This window comes from Stomoxys calcitrans, chromosome 4 (assembly GCF_963082655.1).
Source record: "Stomoxys calcitrans chromosome 4, idStoCalc2.1, whole genome shotgun sequence".
In the NCBI taxonomy this organism is placed as follows: Eukaryota; Metazoa; Arthropoda; class Insecta; order Diptera; family Muscidae; genus Stomoxys; species Stomoxys calcitrans.
The window spans coordinates 117506777-117525221 of NC_081555.1; the positions used below are offsets into that span (position 1 = coordinate 117506777).

The window sequence follows — 18445 nt, forward strand, 5'->3', positions numbered from 1 at the left end:
AAAACACCCCTAAATCGGGCATATTTACCGACCATGACGAAGTGGGACTTAAATGAAAGGTATTGGGGGATAGAGCAAAAATTTATACCCATTTTCGGGACCAATTTTCTGGGATTCTACCCCTTTGCCAAAATACCCCACAAACAGCAAGTTTTTAGTGACCATCGCAATATGGGGCTCAAATAAAGGTATTTGGAAGTAGAATACGAATTTGGTATCCAAATGTAGGTCCATGTATTTAAGGCATCACCCCTTCCCTAAAACACCCCTCAAAGAGTAAACATTTTTCGACCATGCCAATATGTGGCTCAAATGAAAGGTATTTGAGATTAGAAAATGAATTTGATAACATATTTGAGGGCCAAGTGTCTGGGGAACCACCTCACTCCCGAAAACACCCCTAAATCAGAGAAAACATAAGAATATCGGGCTGAAATAAAGTATTTTAAGAATGGAGTACACCTTAAATTCATAGACCAATAAAGATCATATGGCATTCAAATAAAGGTACATAAATTGTAAAACTGTTAATATAGCGATATACTATTTTCGTAGCATGGTATTTGACTAAAAGCTTTTTAATTATCGAAAATAAATATTCCACGAAAACTTTTGCTCCATATAAAGTAAGAGAAGGCGCAGCGGAGCGGGCCCGGTTCAGTTAGTCTCCCATATAAACCGATCACCCTTTTTGACTCCTTGAGCACTTAAAAGTCTCAATTTTTGTCCGATTTGGCTGAAGTTTTGCATATGGTGTTCTTTTATGACTGTGCCAAGTACGGTCCAAATCGGTCTTTAACCTGATATGACTCCCATATTTAAGGAGTGGTGGGTTGCCAAGATTCGTCCCGGCCGAACTTAGCACGCCTTTTCATTATACCCTCCACCATAGGATGGGGGCTGTACTTATTTCGTCATTCTGTTTGTAACTACTCGAAATATTCGTCTGAGACCCCATAAGTTATATATATTCTTGATCGTCGCGACATTTTATGTCGATCTAGCCATGTCCGTCAGTCCGTCCGTCTGTCTATCGAAAGCACGCTAACTTCCGAAGGAGTAAAGCTAGCCGCTTGAAATTTTGCACAAATACTTTTTATTAGTGTAGGTCGGTTTTGGTTGGTATTGTAAATGGGCCATATCGGTCCACGTTTACTTTTGATATAGCTACCATATAAACCGATCTTGGGTCCTGACTTCTTGAGCCTCTAGAGGGCGCAATTCTCATCCGATTTGACTGAAATTTTGCACCACGTGTTTTGTTATGACAACAACTGTGCCAAGTATGGTTCAAATCGGTTCATAACCTGATATAGCTGCCATATAAACCGATCTGGGATCTTGACCTCTTGAGCTTCTAGTTTTCAAGTTCAATTTATTATAACACAAACATTTTTTACAACTTAAAAAAACCACACCCTCCAACCGTTAAAAAATCACATTTGCTATTGTAAATTTGTAGCCTTTTGCAAAGTCTACACTTTGACAGTGGCAAAAATTCACCCCTGCATTTGGATCATTTTATTTAGATTCTTGCTCTTAAATTCGTCCAATAAAACAATTGGCGACATTTAAAGGCAGTTATTCACTTTTGCACTTTGAAGTCGTGGAAGCTATGGACAACAACGTCGACATTTCTTTTAAAATTCAGTTTTTGTGGTTGATTTTATTTTTGTTTTAAACTATGAACTCCGCCACAGGTTTAACTGTAACTTCATGTATCTGCACATGGGGTGGAGTAGCTAAGGCATATAGAAAACTTTCTGCTATGTCATTGGCATTCAAAAAATACCATCTGAATATGTTATCGCATAGCTATCAATTAACGAAGTATCCGTGATGCCAGGACTTATGCTCTGCAATAAAATTATATGCACTTGGAAAAATAATCATATTTTTTTAACATATTCAACTCACCGTAACTTTGATCTTTGTATCAAAATGCCGAAATTCTTGCCGATAATATTCCGTTAATGCCTTTATGGCCCATTTGGAGGCTATGTACATGCCCAACATTGATGAAATGTCCTTGGGAAAAATTGGTATAGGGTGGCCCAAGATGCTGTTCAAAATGAAGACATGACCATCGAATTTTCGCTGCCTCATCGATGAGAAAGCTTTTTGGGTACAATGTATCACGCCCAATACATTTGTCTGAAGAACTTCTTGCATGCCAGCCACATCGCCGGTGAGCAATAAATTAGGATTCATAGTTCCGGCAGAATTTACAAGAATATCGATACCACCATGCTTACGTTCTATTTCATCGAATGTCTTATTGACACATTCTACATCACCTACATTGCATTTAAGGGCACTTAACAGGGGTTGTAATTCAAGGGGTAACCCATTACGAAACTCCTCCATATTTTCAACACTTCTTGAGAGGCCAACAACTCGAATGCCATTCTTAAGAAGACAGTGAACTATGGCAGCACCAATGCCTTTGCTAGCCCCGGTCACAACAGCTACTTTACGACACCAACGTTCCATGATATGTGCATAATGCAATGGAGAAAATGCCACCTATATTGTAGTCGTTTAATTGATACATTATTCCATACCAAATGATGATAGTTGCAGTCACATTGCAAAACGACTATTTCAGGCGGTTTTTACACTACTTTTCATACAGTTTTTGTTTTCCTGCTATACATTACTGAATCAGGTTTTTAAGTTTTTGTAAGCTGTAAATAGTCTCTTGTTTGAGAAAAGTAATGAACAGAATTGTTCAAAGTTTAAATTTGTATTATATGTAAAAGGTGATTTTTTAAGAGCTAAAGGAAAGTTTCAAAAAAACACAAAAAAAAAAACAAAAAAAAATTCATGAAATTTTTATTTGAATCGATCGGTCTATATAATTTAATGTTATTTCATGCAAATGTTTACCGTGACTGCGCCTCAAATTTAGTCTCCGCTTAGTCCAATTTTGGCATACTCTTTCCAAAATTTCGGCCGGTATCTCACGAATAAATGCTTCAATGTTGTCTTCCCATGCTTCAATTGAAGCGGTCTTGTCTGTATAGACTTAAACATAGCCCCACAAGAAATATTCGAAAGGCGTTATATCGCACGATCTACGCGGCCAATTGACCGGTCCCGAACTTGAAATAAAATGTTCACCGATCTCGCCTCTCAATAAGTGTATTGTTACTCGTTCTGTGTGGCATGTGGCACTTGTCTTGTTGAAACCACATGTCATGCAAGTCAAGCTCTTGCATTTTGGGCAAAAAAAAACGTTGGATATCATCTCACGATAGCGCTCACCATACACAGTCACGTTACGTTACGTTACTCTTTAAAGAAGTACGGTCCACTGATATCACCAGCCCATAAACCGCACCAAACCGTGAAATTTTCTGGATGCATTGATAGCTCTTGCAATGCTTCTGGTTGATCTTCATTCCAAAATCGACAATTCCGTTTATTTACGTACCCACTGAACCAAAAATTAAAGTGGAAAAAGCGCGTGATATACTTTTTTAACAGAACACGCATTTTGATAATAAAATTAAATAATTTGCAAGCGTTTGTAAGACGATTCTTCTTAAATTATAGGCCAGTTTGGATTTGGGTCCAGATTGAACTTTAAACTTATGGTCCAAAACTCCTCACCATTCTTTCAAGTAGTGCGAAGATTCAATCGATTCACCAACGAGCTATGAATGACAGTCTGTAAGCCGATTTCGCCGAAATTTGGGACAGTGAGTTGTGTTTGGCCACTCGACATCCTTCTTCAATTTGGCACAGATCAGTCTAGAATTGGATATAGCTACCATATAGACCGATTTCTCAATTTAAGATCTTGGGCAATTAAAAGGCGCAGTGGTTCGGGGTATTGGCCCTAAAAACTATAAATATTTAGTTCCACTCTCTTGAAGACCCAAATTGTCTTGGTGAGCAAATACGTCCTATTTGGGGGTTGTTATGGTGGTGGGACGTCCGCTAGACAGTTGGCCTCTAATGTTGATATAAGATACGTGGTCTACTCTCACATACCTTTAATTTGAGCCCCATATTTCCATAGTCGGCAAACATGACTTGGGGGGTGTTTTGGGGGATGGGTGGCCACTCAGTGAGTTGGCCTTGAAAATATATATCGGATTCGTGTCCCACTTTAAAAACCCTCTTATTCGAGCCTCATATTGCAATAGTTAGAAAATACTTACTATTTGGGTGGTGTTGTGCGGATGGGGTGGCCCCATAGACACTTTTCCCGAATATTGATATCAAATTCGGATTCTACACTTAAATACCTTTAATTTAAGGCCCATATTCCTATGGTCAGTAAATATGTCCTGTTTGGGGGATGTTTTGGGAAAGGGGTGGACGTGGTCCCACATTTGGATATCAGATTCGTATTCTACTCGCATATACCTTTCATTTGAGTCCCATATTGCCAAGGTCGGTAAATATGTCCTGTTTGGGGGTTGTTTTGGGAAAGGGGTGGACCCCCCCCCCTTTGGATATAAGGGGGGGTCGCAAATACCTTTCATTTGAGTCCCATATTGCCATGGTCGGTAAATATGTCCGATTTAGGGGTGTTTTGGGGGTTGGGGTGGTCCCCCTAGCACTTGGTCCGACAATTAAATATCAGATACGTTTTCTTATCCTAAATAGCTTTCATTTGAGTCCCATATTGTCGTGATTGGTCTAAATATATGTTTGGTAGGTTTTACGGTGGGGCAGCCCCCCTAACTACCCCATCCGAAATTTGAATACCAAATTTTTATTTTTAGGGTACTATATGAGAGCATACAAAATTTCGCTTAAATCGCACCACCCATCTCCGAGATCTGGCGTTTCTGAAAATTAGGGTAAGGGGGAGGGTCCGCCCCCCTTCAGATAAAAAAAATGTAGTACCCTTTTTTCACCACGGGGTCATTATGCACCATCTGTGAAAATTTCAAGAAAATCGGTTCAGCCGTTTCTGAGTCTATAAGGAACACAAACATACAAACAAACAAACACAAATTGATTTTTATATATAAGATTTGTCATTGATCTCCCAAGCGGGAGAGATACAGACTGTTTGAACATGAGAATGAATATCACTGGAATGAATGGTTTTAATTGATTTCAGAAAAGAAATTGTCACACACACACAGAAGGATCAGACACAGATCAAACACACGATTATCGGACGTTTCTAAGGTTGGTTAGGCTAACATTTTGAGCAACATCGTGCTTTCTCTGGGTCTCTCTGTGCGAATAAAAAAAACACAATCTCCAACCGTTATTAAAATGTAAGTGCTTCGCGATAATATCACATTTGCTACTGTCAAGTTGTAGCTTTTCGCAAAGTCTACACTTTGACAGCAGCAAAAGTTCACTCCTTCATTTAGATCATGTCATTTTAGATTATTGCTCTTAATTTTGTTCAATTAAACAATTTGCGACATTTTAAAACAGTTATTGACTTTTGCTCTTTGAAGCTGTGGATATTATGGACATTTGTTTCAAAATTCAGTTTTTGTGTTTAATTTTATTTTTATTTTAAACTATGAACTCCGCCACAGGTTTAACTATAACTTCATGAATCTGCACATGGGATGGAGTAGCCAAAGCATATAGAATACTTTCTGCTATATCATTGGCATTCAAAAAATTACCATCTGAATATGACCTCGCATAGCCATCAATTAACGTAGTATCCGTGATGCCAGGACTTATGCTCTGCAATAAAATTATATGCACTTGGAAAAATAATCATATTTTTTTGTACATATTCAACTCACCGTAACTTTGATCTTTGTATCAAAATGCCGAAATTCTTGTCGATAGTATTCCGTTAATGCCTTTATGGCCCATTTGGAGGCTATGTACATGCCCAACATTGGTGGAATGTCCTTGGGAAAAATCGGTATATTGTGGCCCAAGATGCTATTCAAAATGAAAACATGACCATCGAATTTTCGCTGCCTCATCGATGAAAAAGCTTTTTGGGTACAATGTACCACGCCCAATACGTTTGTCTGAAGAATTTCTTGCATGGCAGCCACATCGCCAGTGAGTAGTGAATTTGGATTCATAATTCCGGCAGAATTAACAAGAATATCGATACCACCATACTTACGTTCTATTTCATCGAATGTCTTATTGACGCATTCTGCATCACCCACATTGCATTTTAGGGCACTTAACAGGGGTTGTAATTCAAGGGGTAACTCATTACGAAATTGCTCCATATTTTCAACATTTCTCGAGAGGCCAACAACTCGAATACCATTCTTTAGAAGACAATGAACTATGGCAGCACCAATGCCTTTGCTAGCCCCGGTGACAACAGCTACTTTACTACACCAACGTTCCATGATATGTGCGAAATTAAATCGAAAAAACTCCACCTATATAGTAGTCGTTCGATTGATACATTGTTCCAAACCAAATGATGATAGTTGCAATCATATTGCAAAACGACTGTGCATGCAGTTTGTACATGTAAAAGCTAATATTAACTAATTCTGGTTTCCAGCTACACATTACGATATCAGACTTGTGATTTTTTTTAAACTGTCTCTTGTTTGGGAAAAGTAACGAACAAAATTGTTCAAAGTTTAAATTTTTATGATATGTATATAAAACCAACTATTAGATAGGCGTAAGATTATGGCGTCTCAATCTCATGCCAGAGAACTGCAAGCGGTAGTATTTTTGCTGGTTTGTAAAAATACCACGTATATGCTGAATAGGTCCCCAAAGTTCGACAGAAAATGGTTTTTTAGAAGTAAAAATCAAATTGGTATAACCCTTCTAATTAGACGTTTGCTTCTAGAGTGAAGCAGACCTGTTTTAATACCCTCCATCAATGAGTGTGGGCATACTAATTTCATCATTCTGTTTATAACGAAACAGAAATGCTTGAGTGCCATGACGTGTCGTCATTATATTTTACGTCGTTCCATCCATGTCCGACCCTGTGTAAACGTCCGTATTTCGAAAGTACTCTAACTTTCGAAGAAGTAAATTTAGCGGCTCGAATTGATAGTTTTGCACAAATGCCTCTTATTGATGTAGATCCATTGAGATTGTATGGGGGTTTAAGCCCATAACAGTCGCATTTATCGATTTTTCTGAAATGTAAAACAGTGCGATTTATTAATGATATAGCTGTCATGTAAACCGATCTGGGGTCTAGACTTCTTGAGCGTCTAGAGGGCGCAATTTCTATCCGATTTGAATGAAGCTTAGCATCATGAAGTGTTTCTTATGACTTCCAACAACTAAGCTAAGTAGGGTTCAAATCTGTCTATAACCCGATATAGCTTCCATATAAACCGATATTGAATCTTGAGCCACTAGAGGGCGCAATTCTTATCCGATTTGGCTGAAATTTTGCATGAGGTGTTTTGTTATGACTTTCAACAACTGTGCCAAAAAGCTTTACTAATTGCTCGATTTCGCTTAAATTTGGATCAGTGAATTGAATTAGACCCTTAGAGATTTCTGAGACTCTTATTGTCTAGATCGCACCACATTTAGATAAAACTTCCATAAAGAGCTATACTCCAATTAGTGTCTTGAGCCTATATATGGCGCATTTATATGCCATTAAGTCTCATTTCGCGACATTACTTAGGCCCAAACCTTGAGTTGCCCTATACCCTTCAATAACCATACCGAATATGACTCAGATTGGACAAATGGTCCATATAACTGCCATATAGACTGATCTTCTGATTTAGGACACTTTACATTCGCACCAAATATGGCATAGATCGACCCACATTTTGATATAAATAATTGTTACTTAATTGAATGTTCGTGGGAGATCGTTTATGTGGGAGCTCTACCGGGTTAAAGACCGATTTAGACCGAACTCAACGCAGCTGTTGGAGGTCATAAGAGAACACCATGTGCCAAATTTTGGCCAAATCGGATGAAAATTGCTGCTTCCAGGAGCTCAAGAAGTCAAATCGGGAGATCGGTTTATATACCGATTTGAACCGTACTTGACACAGTTGTTGGAGGTCATAGCGGAATGCTTTGTGCAAAATTATAGCCAAATCGGATACAAATTGAGACTTCCAGGTGCTTAAGAAGTCAAATCGGTTTATATGGGGGCTATATCCAAATCTGACCCGATATGGCCCATTTGCAATCCCCAACCACCTACGTCAATAGTAAATATGCAAAATTTCAAGCGGGTGTCTTTCGCTTTCGGCCGCTATCGTCATCGACCGACGGGCGGCCAGACATGGCTAGATCGAATCAGAATGTCGAGAGGATCAAGAATATATATACTTTATGGGGTCGCAGATCAATATTTCGAGGTGTTACAAACGGAATGACTAGATTAGTATACCCCCATCCTATGATGGTGGGTATAAAAAAGAAGATAAGCATATCCATGGTGGTGGGTATCCCAGGTTCGGCACTGCCGAACTTAATGCGTTTATACTATGTACTAGTTGTGATCATTTTATTTCATTCAATTTCAAAATGTCAATTTTCTATTCTTATTCTTCTTGCAGGCACCCTTCTTTATTGGTAAGTTCAATTTTAATACTTGTAGTAATAAAACAGTTGTACTTCTTTGTAACGAACTTCCCTATAACAAATTGATCTATATAGCGAATAAAAATTTGAAAACGCAGCTTTTTTCCAGCCATTTTTACCTATAAGAAATTCAAAATGCAAATTTGCCTCTTGAACATAGATTGAGCTAAGGAACAGGGGCAAAGAAATAAAGAAATTCTCTATAACGAAAACCTCTCCTTAACGAATTTTTTTTTTTAAGCGCAATTTGAAATTCTCGTACAAGCTCATCTCTCTATATTATCACTCAAACTAATCTCTCAAAACTTATTCAATGTTCATCATCAACGCACTTGCAGACAGCCACAAAATGAATATTGCTGCAAAATACGTTAAATTTTCAATAATTACTATGTCTAGTTTCTCGTATGCACCAAATAATGATTTGGGTTTGCTTTGTGTATTCAAAAACAAGCAAAACAGTGTTGTGTGAGAAAAAAAATAACTTTAAATAATTTTTGTAGTGGCCTGTTGCACAGTGGGATGGAGAAAAAAATTAGTGAAAATAAGTTCGTTTGCCTTTTGCAACTTCTAAGGCATTCCCAATATATATTGCATCCTTTCACGGAATATTTTCAAATCTATAGCCATTGAATTACCACTACAGTGTTGATGTCGTTGAATTCGAGCCTACACTCGCTGAACCATTTCAAGTTTGTTAGGGTTTTTTTTTGACTACCGTCATGGCATTTGCCATTTGCAACGCTGCCAGAATTATTATGACTATTTATGGTGCGATGCACAAACATTTTGTTTACTTTATGGTGTTTGAGTTCGCCGACAATAGTCGCCGCTTAAGATTTTTCTTTCCAAATATAATTCAATCACACTATTACGCTTGAACTCCATCACGAATAAAATTCTTTTTGAACAAATTCATAACCAAATGTCCGATAGTATAGCAGCGTTATGGCAACTTCCGTTAGCCGCCCCAAGGAACCCATGGTACGACCAGGAGTGCCATAAAGCTACTGAAGCCAAAAATGCATCACACAGTGCAACTTTACAGTCAGTCACAACGCGCCAAGTAATAGAGAGGATATGGGAGAAAAGGAGAGAGAATGAATGAAGTCCGAAATTCTATCAAAGATTTAAACATCAAAGAAATGGCTTTGGTACAGGCACATCCAAAGAAAAAGAAATCTGGTAGCAGATACAGATAGTGTGCTGGGTATATGGAAAGAATACTGTTTTCAGCTGCTGGTATCCGATGATTGTAAAGATGTGTATACCACAGAACCAAACCCTGATGATGGTATAGAATGTATGCCTCCTAGTCAAAACGTGGTCCAAGTATCATTAAACCGGCTGAAAAGAAGTGGGCAGCAGTAGCCCAAGGGTTGCCCGCTGAAATGTTTAAGACCAGAGGCGACTCACTGATAAGGCGTATACAACAGCTCGTCTGTGCAATCTGGCTAAAAAAATGCATACCCGATGATTCCAACTTTAGTATACTATCTGGAGATGATAAACTATCGATAATCGCAACATTCGATCGCATTTATGTAAAAACTGTCAATACACACACCGAATAAAACCAAATTTAGTCGATTGGAAGTCATGGGAGAAATCATTGTGCAAAATTTTAGCCCAATCGGGTTAAAATTGACAAAATGTATCTTGTAGGATACATTCAGTGTCGAACAGCTTAGGGTAAGATATCGCTGCCATTTGACCGATTTATAACCTTGCAACAGCCGAATTTATTGCCCGATTTCACTGAAATTTGGTACAATGAATTGCACTTGACTTGTAAATGGGCAGAGATAGACGCATCGATAAGTAACCGATCGGCTTGGAATCCCTTTCTAAATTGATTACGCTTTTCCCCTCTGTCTGTCTGTCTATCACATAAACAGGCATGCTAATTTGTATTCAAAATACAGATCACAGTTTCCATCAGATCATCTTCAAATTTGGCGCGGACATATATTTCGGCCTACAGACGCAGCCTATTGAAAATAGAAGGAATCGGTTTAGATTATATGTTTGTCTTTTTTCGACTAATATTCCAGTTATGTCGTCATTTGTAAACGGATCCTCACGAAATATTAAAGAACGATTTTTTTATGACTGTCGGCATTGCTCATAATAATCAGTTCAGATTTATATAAATGCAAATTTGCCCATGAACATTCCATTAGGGAATTAGGGGCAAACTTCTCACAAATCAATGAATGTTGTCCGATTCAATTTTGAGCTTAATGATAACGAACCTCCTTTTTATTGCCGAACGTCGTGCCGCAGAGCGACACCTTTTTGGGGAGAAGTTTTTACATAGCCTCACCAATGTCGCCAGCATTAGGAGGGGATAACCACCGCTGTAAAATTTTCTAATGTTCCTGCTAGGATTCGAACCCAGACATGGCCTCCATAACATGTATCGCCCGATTTCCACTTCTCAAACGTATGCAACAAACGTTTTATTAACCAATCTCAAAATTCTACACGATGCTTTCTTCCATGCATTTGGAACATTGGTTAAAATTGCTCTGATTGGTCTGCACTACCCAGATTTTGCCTTGTTTTATTTTTTTACCCCCCAATAATAACCACAAGGAATAACACAGTGAGATACTAAAGAACAAATTCGGCCACCGGTTTAACAATCAAATCATGAACCTGCACATGTGTTGGTGTGCCAAGGGCATATAGCACGCTATGGGCCACATCTTCAGCATTCAAAAAATTTCCATCCGTATAGTCCCTTAGATAGTTATCAAGGAAAGGTGTGTCCGTTGCACCAGGACTTATGGTCTGCAAGAAGAAAAAAAAAGAAATCATAATATTTAGCAAAGTTTTACAAAATGTCCTCAGGCTACATACAGTGATTTTAATTTTTGTATCAAAGTGACGAAATTCTTGTCTATAAATTTCCGCCATTGCTTTTAAAGACCACTTGGATGCAACGTACATGCCCACCATGGGTGGGACCTCTTTGGGTGCTATGGGTATATTATGGCCTCCAATACTGTTTATAATAAAGATATGACCATCGAAATTACGATCTCTCATAGATTTGTAGGCTCTTTGGTTGCAATGGACCACACCCATAACATTGGTTAGCAGCATTTCTTGTATGAAACTGATGTCACCGTTTAGAAGTGACTGTGGATGAAACAACCCAGCTGAGTTAACAAGTATATCGATGCCATCGCATTTGCTCTCAATTTCGTCAAATGCTTCATTCACCCAATGCAAATCGGAGACATTACATTTTAGAGCACTAAACTTGTGTTGCAGTTCTGCAGGTAATTCTTTCTTCATCTGCTCCATAGGTTCTATGTGTCTAGCCAGACCTACAACTTGGATACCATTCTTCAGGAAAGCCTGTGTTATGGCAGCACCTATGCCTTTGCTGGCACCTGTCACAACGGCGACTTTGTTGTACCAACGATCCATTGTTGAAAAAGAAAAAAACCAAAAAATCAAAGTTGTTTAAGCCTCAACCGTTTGTTTCACATTGGCCTAGACAAATGTTCTAAAACTTTATAAAGATGCAAGAGTTTTGAAATTCTCTCAAAAGTTGTTTTTACTTCAACTGCAGTGTTTAAAATGCTGGTCAGCACGCGTGTTAAGCTTATCGCGAAGCTTTTTTTTTAAAGCACAATACAGTAGTTTCACACTCAAATTTAGCCCATACACATGGAATGGGAAGAGAGAACGCATAAAACAAGCAAAAACACAGCCGTGCCTAAATTTGCATACCCATCACCATCTCCAACATCACTAGTTACATCCAAATGTGGATGTTATAGAAGTCGCAATTTCAAATTTCAATGAAATGGTGCAATAAATGCGCCTTTAAATGGATTACGACCTTAGAACGTAAGAGCGTTCTATATGGCAGCTATATTTAAATATTATTCGATTTGGTCCATAAATGGAAATGATGTTGACGAATCTAATACAACTCACTGTTTAAAATTTTGGATAAATCGGGTACAAAATGCGCCATCTATTGGAGATGCCAAATCGGAAGATCAGTCTATATACCATCTTTGTATATCCAAATATGATACCAGACTCGATACTGGTATGGAGAGGTCTACTAAAGGGTGATTTTTTTGAGGTTAGGATTTTCATGCATCAGTATTTGACAGATCACGTGGGATTTCAGACATGGTGTCAAAGAGAAAGATGCTCAGTATGCTTTGACATTTCATCATGAATAGACTTACTAACGAGCAACGCTTGCAAATCATTGAATTTTATTACCAAAATCAGTGTTCGGTTCGAAATGTGTTCATTCACCGTAACGTTGCGTCCAACAGCATCTTTGAAAAAATACGGTCCAATGATTCCACCAGCGTACAAACCACACCAAACAGTGCATTTTTCGGGATGCATGGGCAGTTCTTGAACGGCTTCTGGTTGCTCTTCACTCCAAATGCGGCAATTTTGCTTATTTACGTAGCCATTCAACCAGAAATGAGCCTCATCGCTGAACAAAATTTGTCAAAATTTGAACACATTTCGAACCGAACACTGATTTTGGTAATAAAATTCAATGATTTGCAAGCGTTGCTCGTTAGTAAGTCTATTCATGATGAAATGTCAAAGCATACTGAGCATCTTTCTCTTTGACACCATGTCTGAAATCCCACGTGATCTGTCAAATACTAATGCATGAAAATCCTAACCTCAAAAAAATCACCCTTTAGAACTCAATGCTTCAAATTTCAGCAAAATCGACTAAAAATTGCGTCTAGAAGTACAAGAGGTATAAAAGGCAGATCGATTTATACGGGAGCAGTGTCTATGTGTTAACCGATATGGCCCATTTACAATCCGAACCAACCTACATTAATAGGAAGTATTTGTACCAAATTCAATCAAACGCCTAGATTTAGTCCTTCGAAGGGTAGCGTGCTTTCCACAAACAAACAGACGGACGGACATGGCAAGATTGACTTAAAATATCATTCCGATCTATATTATATATTCTTAATGTAATCTTAGACCAATATTTCGAGGTGTTACAAACAGAAAAGCGAAGTAAGTTTAGCCAGGTTTTCGGTGGTATGCATTCGTTGGAGGTTTTTTAGGAAAATTGAGTCTGAGCCGAAAATCCTTTGGGCGATAAGAAGTTTCGACTCTTTAAGTCGCCAGGCCCTAATGATTTATCACCGATTGAATTACAAGCTGTGTCTGATAGACCGGTTCCTTGGCTTAGTGAGATATACTTTGCTCATAACAGCATGTCATTTGGAATGAAGGGGCACGCAGGTCATTTTAATTCTGAAACCAAAAAACCCTACCGCGCGAAGGCGAAAGATTTTCGTCCTATTAGTCTGTCATCCTTTATGCTGAAGGCTATTGAGAGGTTGATAGAAACATACCAGGCAAATCTGCTGAAACAGCCCTTCACGACCTAGTCGATTACATAGAGGGTTCTCTAGCTGTCAAAGAGTTGGAGTTTCTAGGCATCACCTCTACCGTAAGAAAGTTTATTAATAACTTACTTGCTAAAACATGCATTACGACAGGGATCTGTGCATCAGCAGAGGAACGCCTCAAGGAGATTTACTGTCTCCTCTACTTTGGAATATAGGTACTACCAATATATTTTTGTCTCTGGAATAAAAAGGCGTAAAAGAGGTTTCGTATGCTGATGACGTGGCAATTGCGATTAGGGGAAGTTTCCCAACAACAATAATGTTCCATATACAGAAAGCGTAAAATACCTGGGTGTTTTGTTGGACAGGAAATTGAATTTCAAATCCAACATTTAAGAAAGGGTAAGAAAGGCAACTCTTGCCCTATACACCTCTTATTAACTTGATAATAAAAAAAAAATTGACAAACAGTGGGAAGACAAAATATCCCCATGACTAGGGTAGTATTTCTTGAACAACAAAATTAGTAGTAAATATTTGTTTGTAAATATTACTGTTTGAATAAGAATTTTAATTAGACTTTTTACTTACAGTTCTTTAAATTTTGCATGAAACTCTACTATTCTTGAACGTGGATTCAATTTGTTAGAGACCACAAAGATCTTATATCGCGATAATATTACTTCACAAATATGGCGGTATTTGAAATTATGTCACGTTTACTTAAAAAAAGAAGACAAACACCAGACAAGACAAAAAATTCATATGCCTAGTGTAGTATTTCGGAAATAATGTTATTTATAAAACAATATAATTATTAGCAAATACGTATTTGATGTTTTGTAGTGGATACTGCTAACTGAATATAAATTGTAGTTTCACGTTTTACTAACAGTTCTTCAAATTATGTATGAAACTCTTATCTTTTGCACCGTGGATCGCATTTGTCAGGAACCACACTGTTCTTAAATACCGATAATATTACTAAACAAGAATGCACTGTATTGTCCTCTGCATAGAAAGCCTTGATGAATCAATACTTTGGTAACAGGATCGCATTTGTCAGTGACCACACTGTTCTTAAACACCGATAGTGTTACTAAACAAGAATGCACTGTATTTTCCTCTGCATAGAAAGCCTTGGAGAATCCACACTTTGGTAACAGAAGCCTTTATCCATGCCCATTCAAATCCCGGATTGCGATCATGTTTTTGCCGTCCATAAAAGGTGTATTTATAACCCGATTTCGCTAGCCTTTGGCACAGTGAGTTGCACTAGGTCCCTCGACATCGAATATGGTTTATATCGGTCTATATTTGGGTATAACTGCCATACCCCACGAGTATATATGCATATATCTTCGAGTAAAGTTGTTTGGTACATCAAATATGTATGGATTACCCGATTTCGCCGAATTTTGGCTCAGAAACACTTTTAAGTATTTCGACGTACGTGCTGACTATGGCTCAGATCGGATCATATTTGGATATAACGCTCATGTAGACGGCTCTCCCGATTGAAGGTCTTTCTTATACGTAAATGGTGTATTAATTACCGAATTTTACTGTAATTTTATACACTAACATCGCTACACATTCATGTCGAATGTGATTTATGTAAATGCTATAAAGACCGATCTTCCGTGTAAGGTCTTGAGTCCATTTAAGGCCCATTTATTAGCCGTTTGCTGAAATTGCCGAGTTTGGTCCAGTTAGGACCAAATTTCGATAATGTTGCAGGGTTCATAAATGTTGCATTTTTCTTTGGATTTCGACGATAAGTGTTTTATATGTCCGAGATAGTGGATACTCAAAATTCTCCATCACAGGACGGGGGTGTAATGGGTTCATAAATGGTTAATTTTTCATTGGATTTTGAAGATATATGGTTAATATATCCGAGGTAGTGGGTATTAAAAATTCGGCTTGGTCGAACTTAATGCCTTTTTATTCCCTCCACCATAGAATGGGGGTATACTAATTTCGTCATTCCGTTTGTAACACCTCGAAATATGCGTCTAAGACCCCATAAAGCATATATTCTCAATCGTAATGACATTTTAAGTCGATCTAGCCATGTTCGCCCGTCTGTCTGCCAGTCGAAAGCACGCTAACTTTCGAAGGAGTAAAGCTAGGCGCTTGAAATTTTTCACAAATACTTCTTATTAGTGTAGATCGGTTGGGATTGTAAATAGGTCATATTGGTCCATGTTTTGATACAGCTGCCATATAAACCGATCTTGGATCTTGACTTCTTGATCCTCTAGAGGGCACAATTCTTATCCGATTTAGCTAATTTTCACGTGGTGTTTTTATATCACCTTTAACAACTGTTCTAAGTATGGTTCAAATCGATCCGTAACCTGATATATCTGCCATATAAATCGACTTCCCGATTAGACTTTTTGCGCTTGTAGAGAAGGCCTTTTTTGTCCGACTTCGCTGAAATTTTGCACTTATCATTGAGGAATGACTTCCAGCAACTGTGCCAAGTATGGTCTAAATTAATTCATAACCTGATATAGCCGCCATACAAACCGATCTCGCGATAAGACATCTTGAGCTTCTAGAGAGCGCAATTCTTATCCAAATTTGTTGAATTTTTGCATATGTCTTCCAACAACTGGGCCAAGTATGGTATAAATTGGTTGATGATAGCTGTCACATAAACCGGGTCATTACCTGATATAGCTCCCTTACAAATCGCTCTCCTATCTTGACTTCTTGAGTCGTTAGAGGGCGCAATTATTACCCAATTTGGCTGAAATTTTGCACGAAATGTTTTCTTATGACTTGCAACAACTGTACCACGTATGGTCTAAATCGGTTTATAACCTGATATAGCCCCCATATAAACCGATCTCCCGATTAAACTTTTCAAGCCTATTAAGGGTGCAATTCTTAACCGATTTGGCTCAAGTTTTGAACAATGACTTACACTTTAGTCTCCAACAGCTAAACCAAGTATGGCCACAATCGATTTATGTTATTGTTGTTTTGTAGCAGTTTGTTGTGCTCTATCTTTTGTCTGCTTGATTCTGTTAAGTGTGCAGATCCAGGAACTCTGCCACTAAGGTGGGATGCGTCCAGAGGTATATGGGTCTTAGTTGAGTAGGTCTGGCTGTTAAACAGGTGACAAGTGTCGTGTGGTCCCTTCTCATAGTAGGGACATACATCTTGCACGTCGTCATCAATCCTTGCTCTGTAGGACTCTGGTTTGTCGAGCGAGGTCAATTTCTTCAGGTGCAACGGGAGGCGGTCGTTCTTCAAGGACTACATTCACCCCGTAGCTATTTACCGCATCTGCTAACGTGTCTGCATGAATGTTGTTTAGGCCCGCTTGATCTAGAGGTTCTCTCTTGTAGCGCTGAACCTCACGCTCTAGATCATGAGCATGATCATTTACCTTAAGGCTTCTGGGCGGTGGATACTTTTTCACAAGATGATGATTTCGATGGAGAAAACATGTCGCAGTTCGAACGGCGGCATTCTGACTGATCTGAATAATATTCCCCTGCGTGTCAAAGAACTGACGGGACCACACTGGCGCTGCAAAACTTACCACCGACTGGCCACCGGACGTACAAAGCAACGTGGTAAACAAGGTTTTTTTTTTTATCAGCACCCCAAGTGCTGCCGGCAAGTGACTTGAGGACCTTGTTTCCACTTTTGACTTTATCGCAAAATGCTGTGACATGTGGGGAGAATGTGTAAGAGCTGTTGGGAGTGCAATGGAGAATAGGTAGAGGTTAAACAGGGCCGGAGATATCACCCCGCCTTAAGAAACTCCCTGTTTCACTCCACGATGCTTCGAATTCTTTTCCCTGAATTTCACAAATGACTGGCGACCACACGGATAATTCGCAACCCAGCGTTTCAGACCCGGCTGGAGGGATGTGATGGCGATGTCTTCAAATAGTTTGGCATGGCTGACCGTGTCGAATGGCTTCCATGGGTCCAGTGCCACGAGGACCGTCCTATCACATGGCCTGGGCTTACTGAAGCCACGGTAAATGTGTGCGGTGATGACATGCAAAGCAGTTGTTGTGCTATGCAGTCTTCGAAATCTATGCTAATGCTCGGCGAATGGAAATTCTTCTACGAGGCTCGGGTGGAGGAATGCCTCAAGCGTCTTGACTACTGGTAAGAGAAGCGAGATCCGTCTGTAGGACTCCCCCAAACTCGGGTCCTTTCGAGGCTTCAGTGGCGGGATCACTCTGCGGGATCATTTTCCAGACATCGGAAACTATAAGAGTGCTCAATGACAGGATGAGGACAGTGTTAAGGTACTTAACTCCAGGTAGATCCAGATTCTTAAGCATCAATGTAGAGATTCCGTCGGGGCCCAACGCCTTGGTTGATTTGGCGCCACGGATGACATTCGTAACTTCGTCCACGATCAATTGTAATGGCTCTCCTCCTTGTCCTGTCACTCTCGGGATGCACAATCAATTGACGGTTGGACAACCTGGCGCATCTCTTCGGATCAGCCACGGTTACGTCGCCAAAAGTGAGTGAGGTCCTGTCATACCGTCTACCGGGGTTCGAGAGTGACCTAACAGCAGACC

General features: G+C 39.1%; 3 protein-coding genes across 3 annotated transcripts; all 3 read right to left on the reverse strand.

Annotated features, from left to right (window-relative positions):
* Window positions 1–1677: 1677 nt before the first annotated feature.
* LOC106089533 (farnesol dehydrogenase-like) lies at window positions 1678–3323 on the reverse strand (the record flags this gene model as incomplete). Its single annotated transcript, XM_059367251.1, has 3 exons — window positions 1678–1815; window positions 1918–2471; window positions 3296–3323. Coding segments are annotated over 3 exons (720 nt in total), but the record flags the coding sequence as incomplete, so codon positions are not given.
* Window positions 3324–5483: 2160 nt separating this feature from the next.
* LOC106089545 (farnesol dehydrogenase) lies at window positions 5484–6314 on the reverse strand. The gene is made up of 2 exons (XM_013255394.2): window positions 5739–6314; window positions 5484–5676 (listed from the first exon to the last, which is right to left on the reverse strand). Exons 1-2 carry the CDS (start codon window positions 6312–6314, stop codon window positions 5497–5499), a joined length of 756 nt encoding a protein of 251 aa, XP_013110848.2. The 3' UTR covers window positions 5484–5496.
* Window positions 6315–11045: 4731 nt separating this feature from the next.
* LOC106089536 (farnesol dehydrogenase) lies at window positions 11046–11975 on the reverse strand. The gene is made up of 2 exons (XM_013255386.2): window positions 11365–11975; window positions 11046–11295 (listed from the first exon to the last, which is right to left on the reverse strand). Exons 1-2 carry the CDS (start codon window positions 11938–11940, stop codon window positions 11116–11118), a joined length of 756 nt encoding a protein of 251 aa, XP_013110840.2. The 5' UTR covers window positions 11941–11975; the 3' UTR covers window positions 11046–11115.
* Between the last annotated feature and the right edge of the window lie 6470 nt (window positions 11976–18445).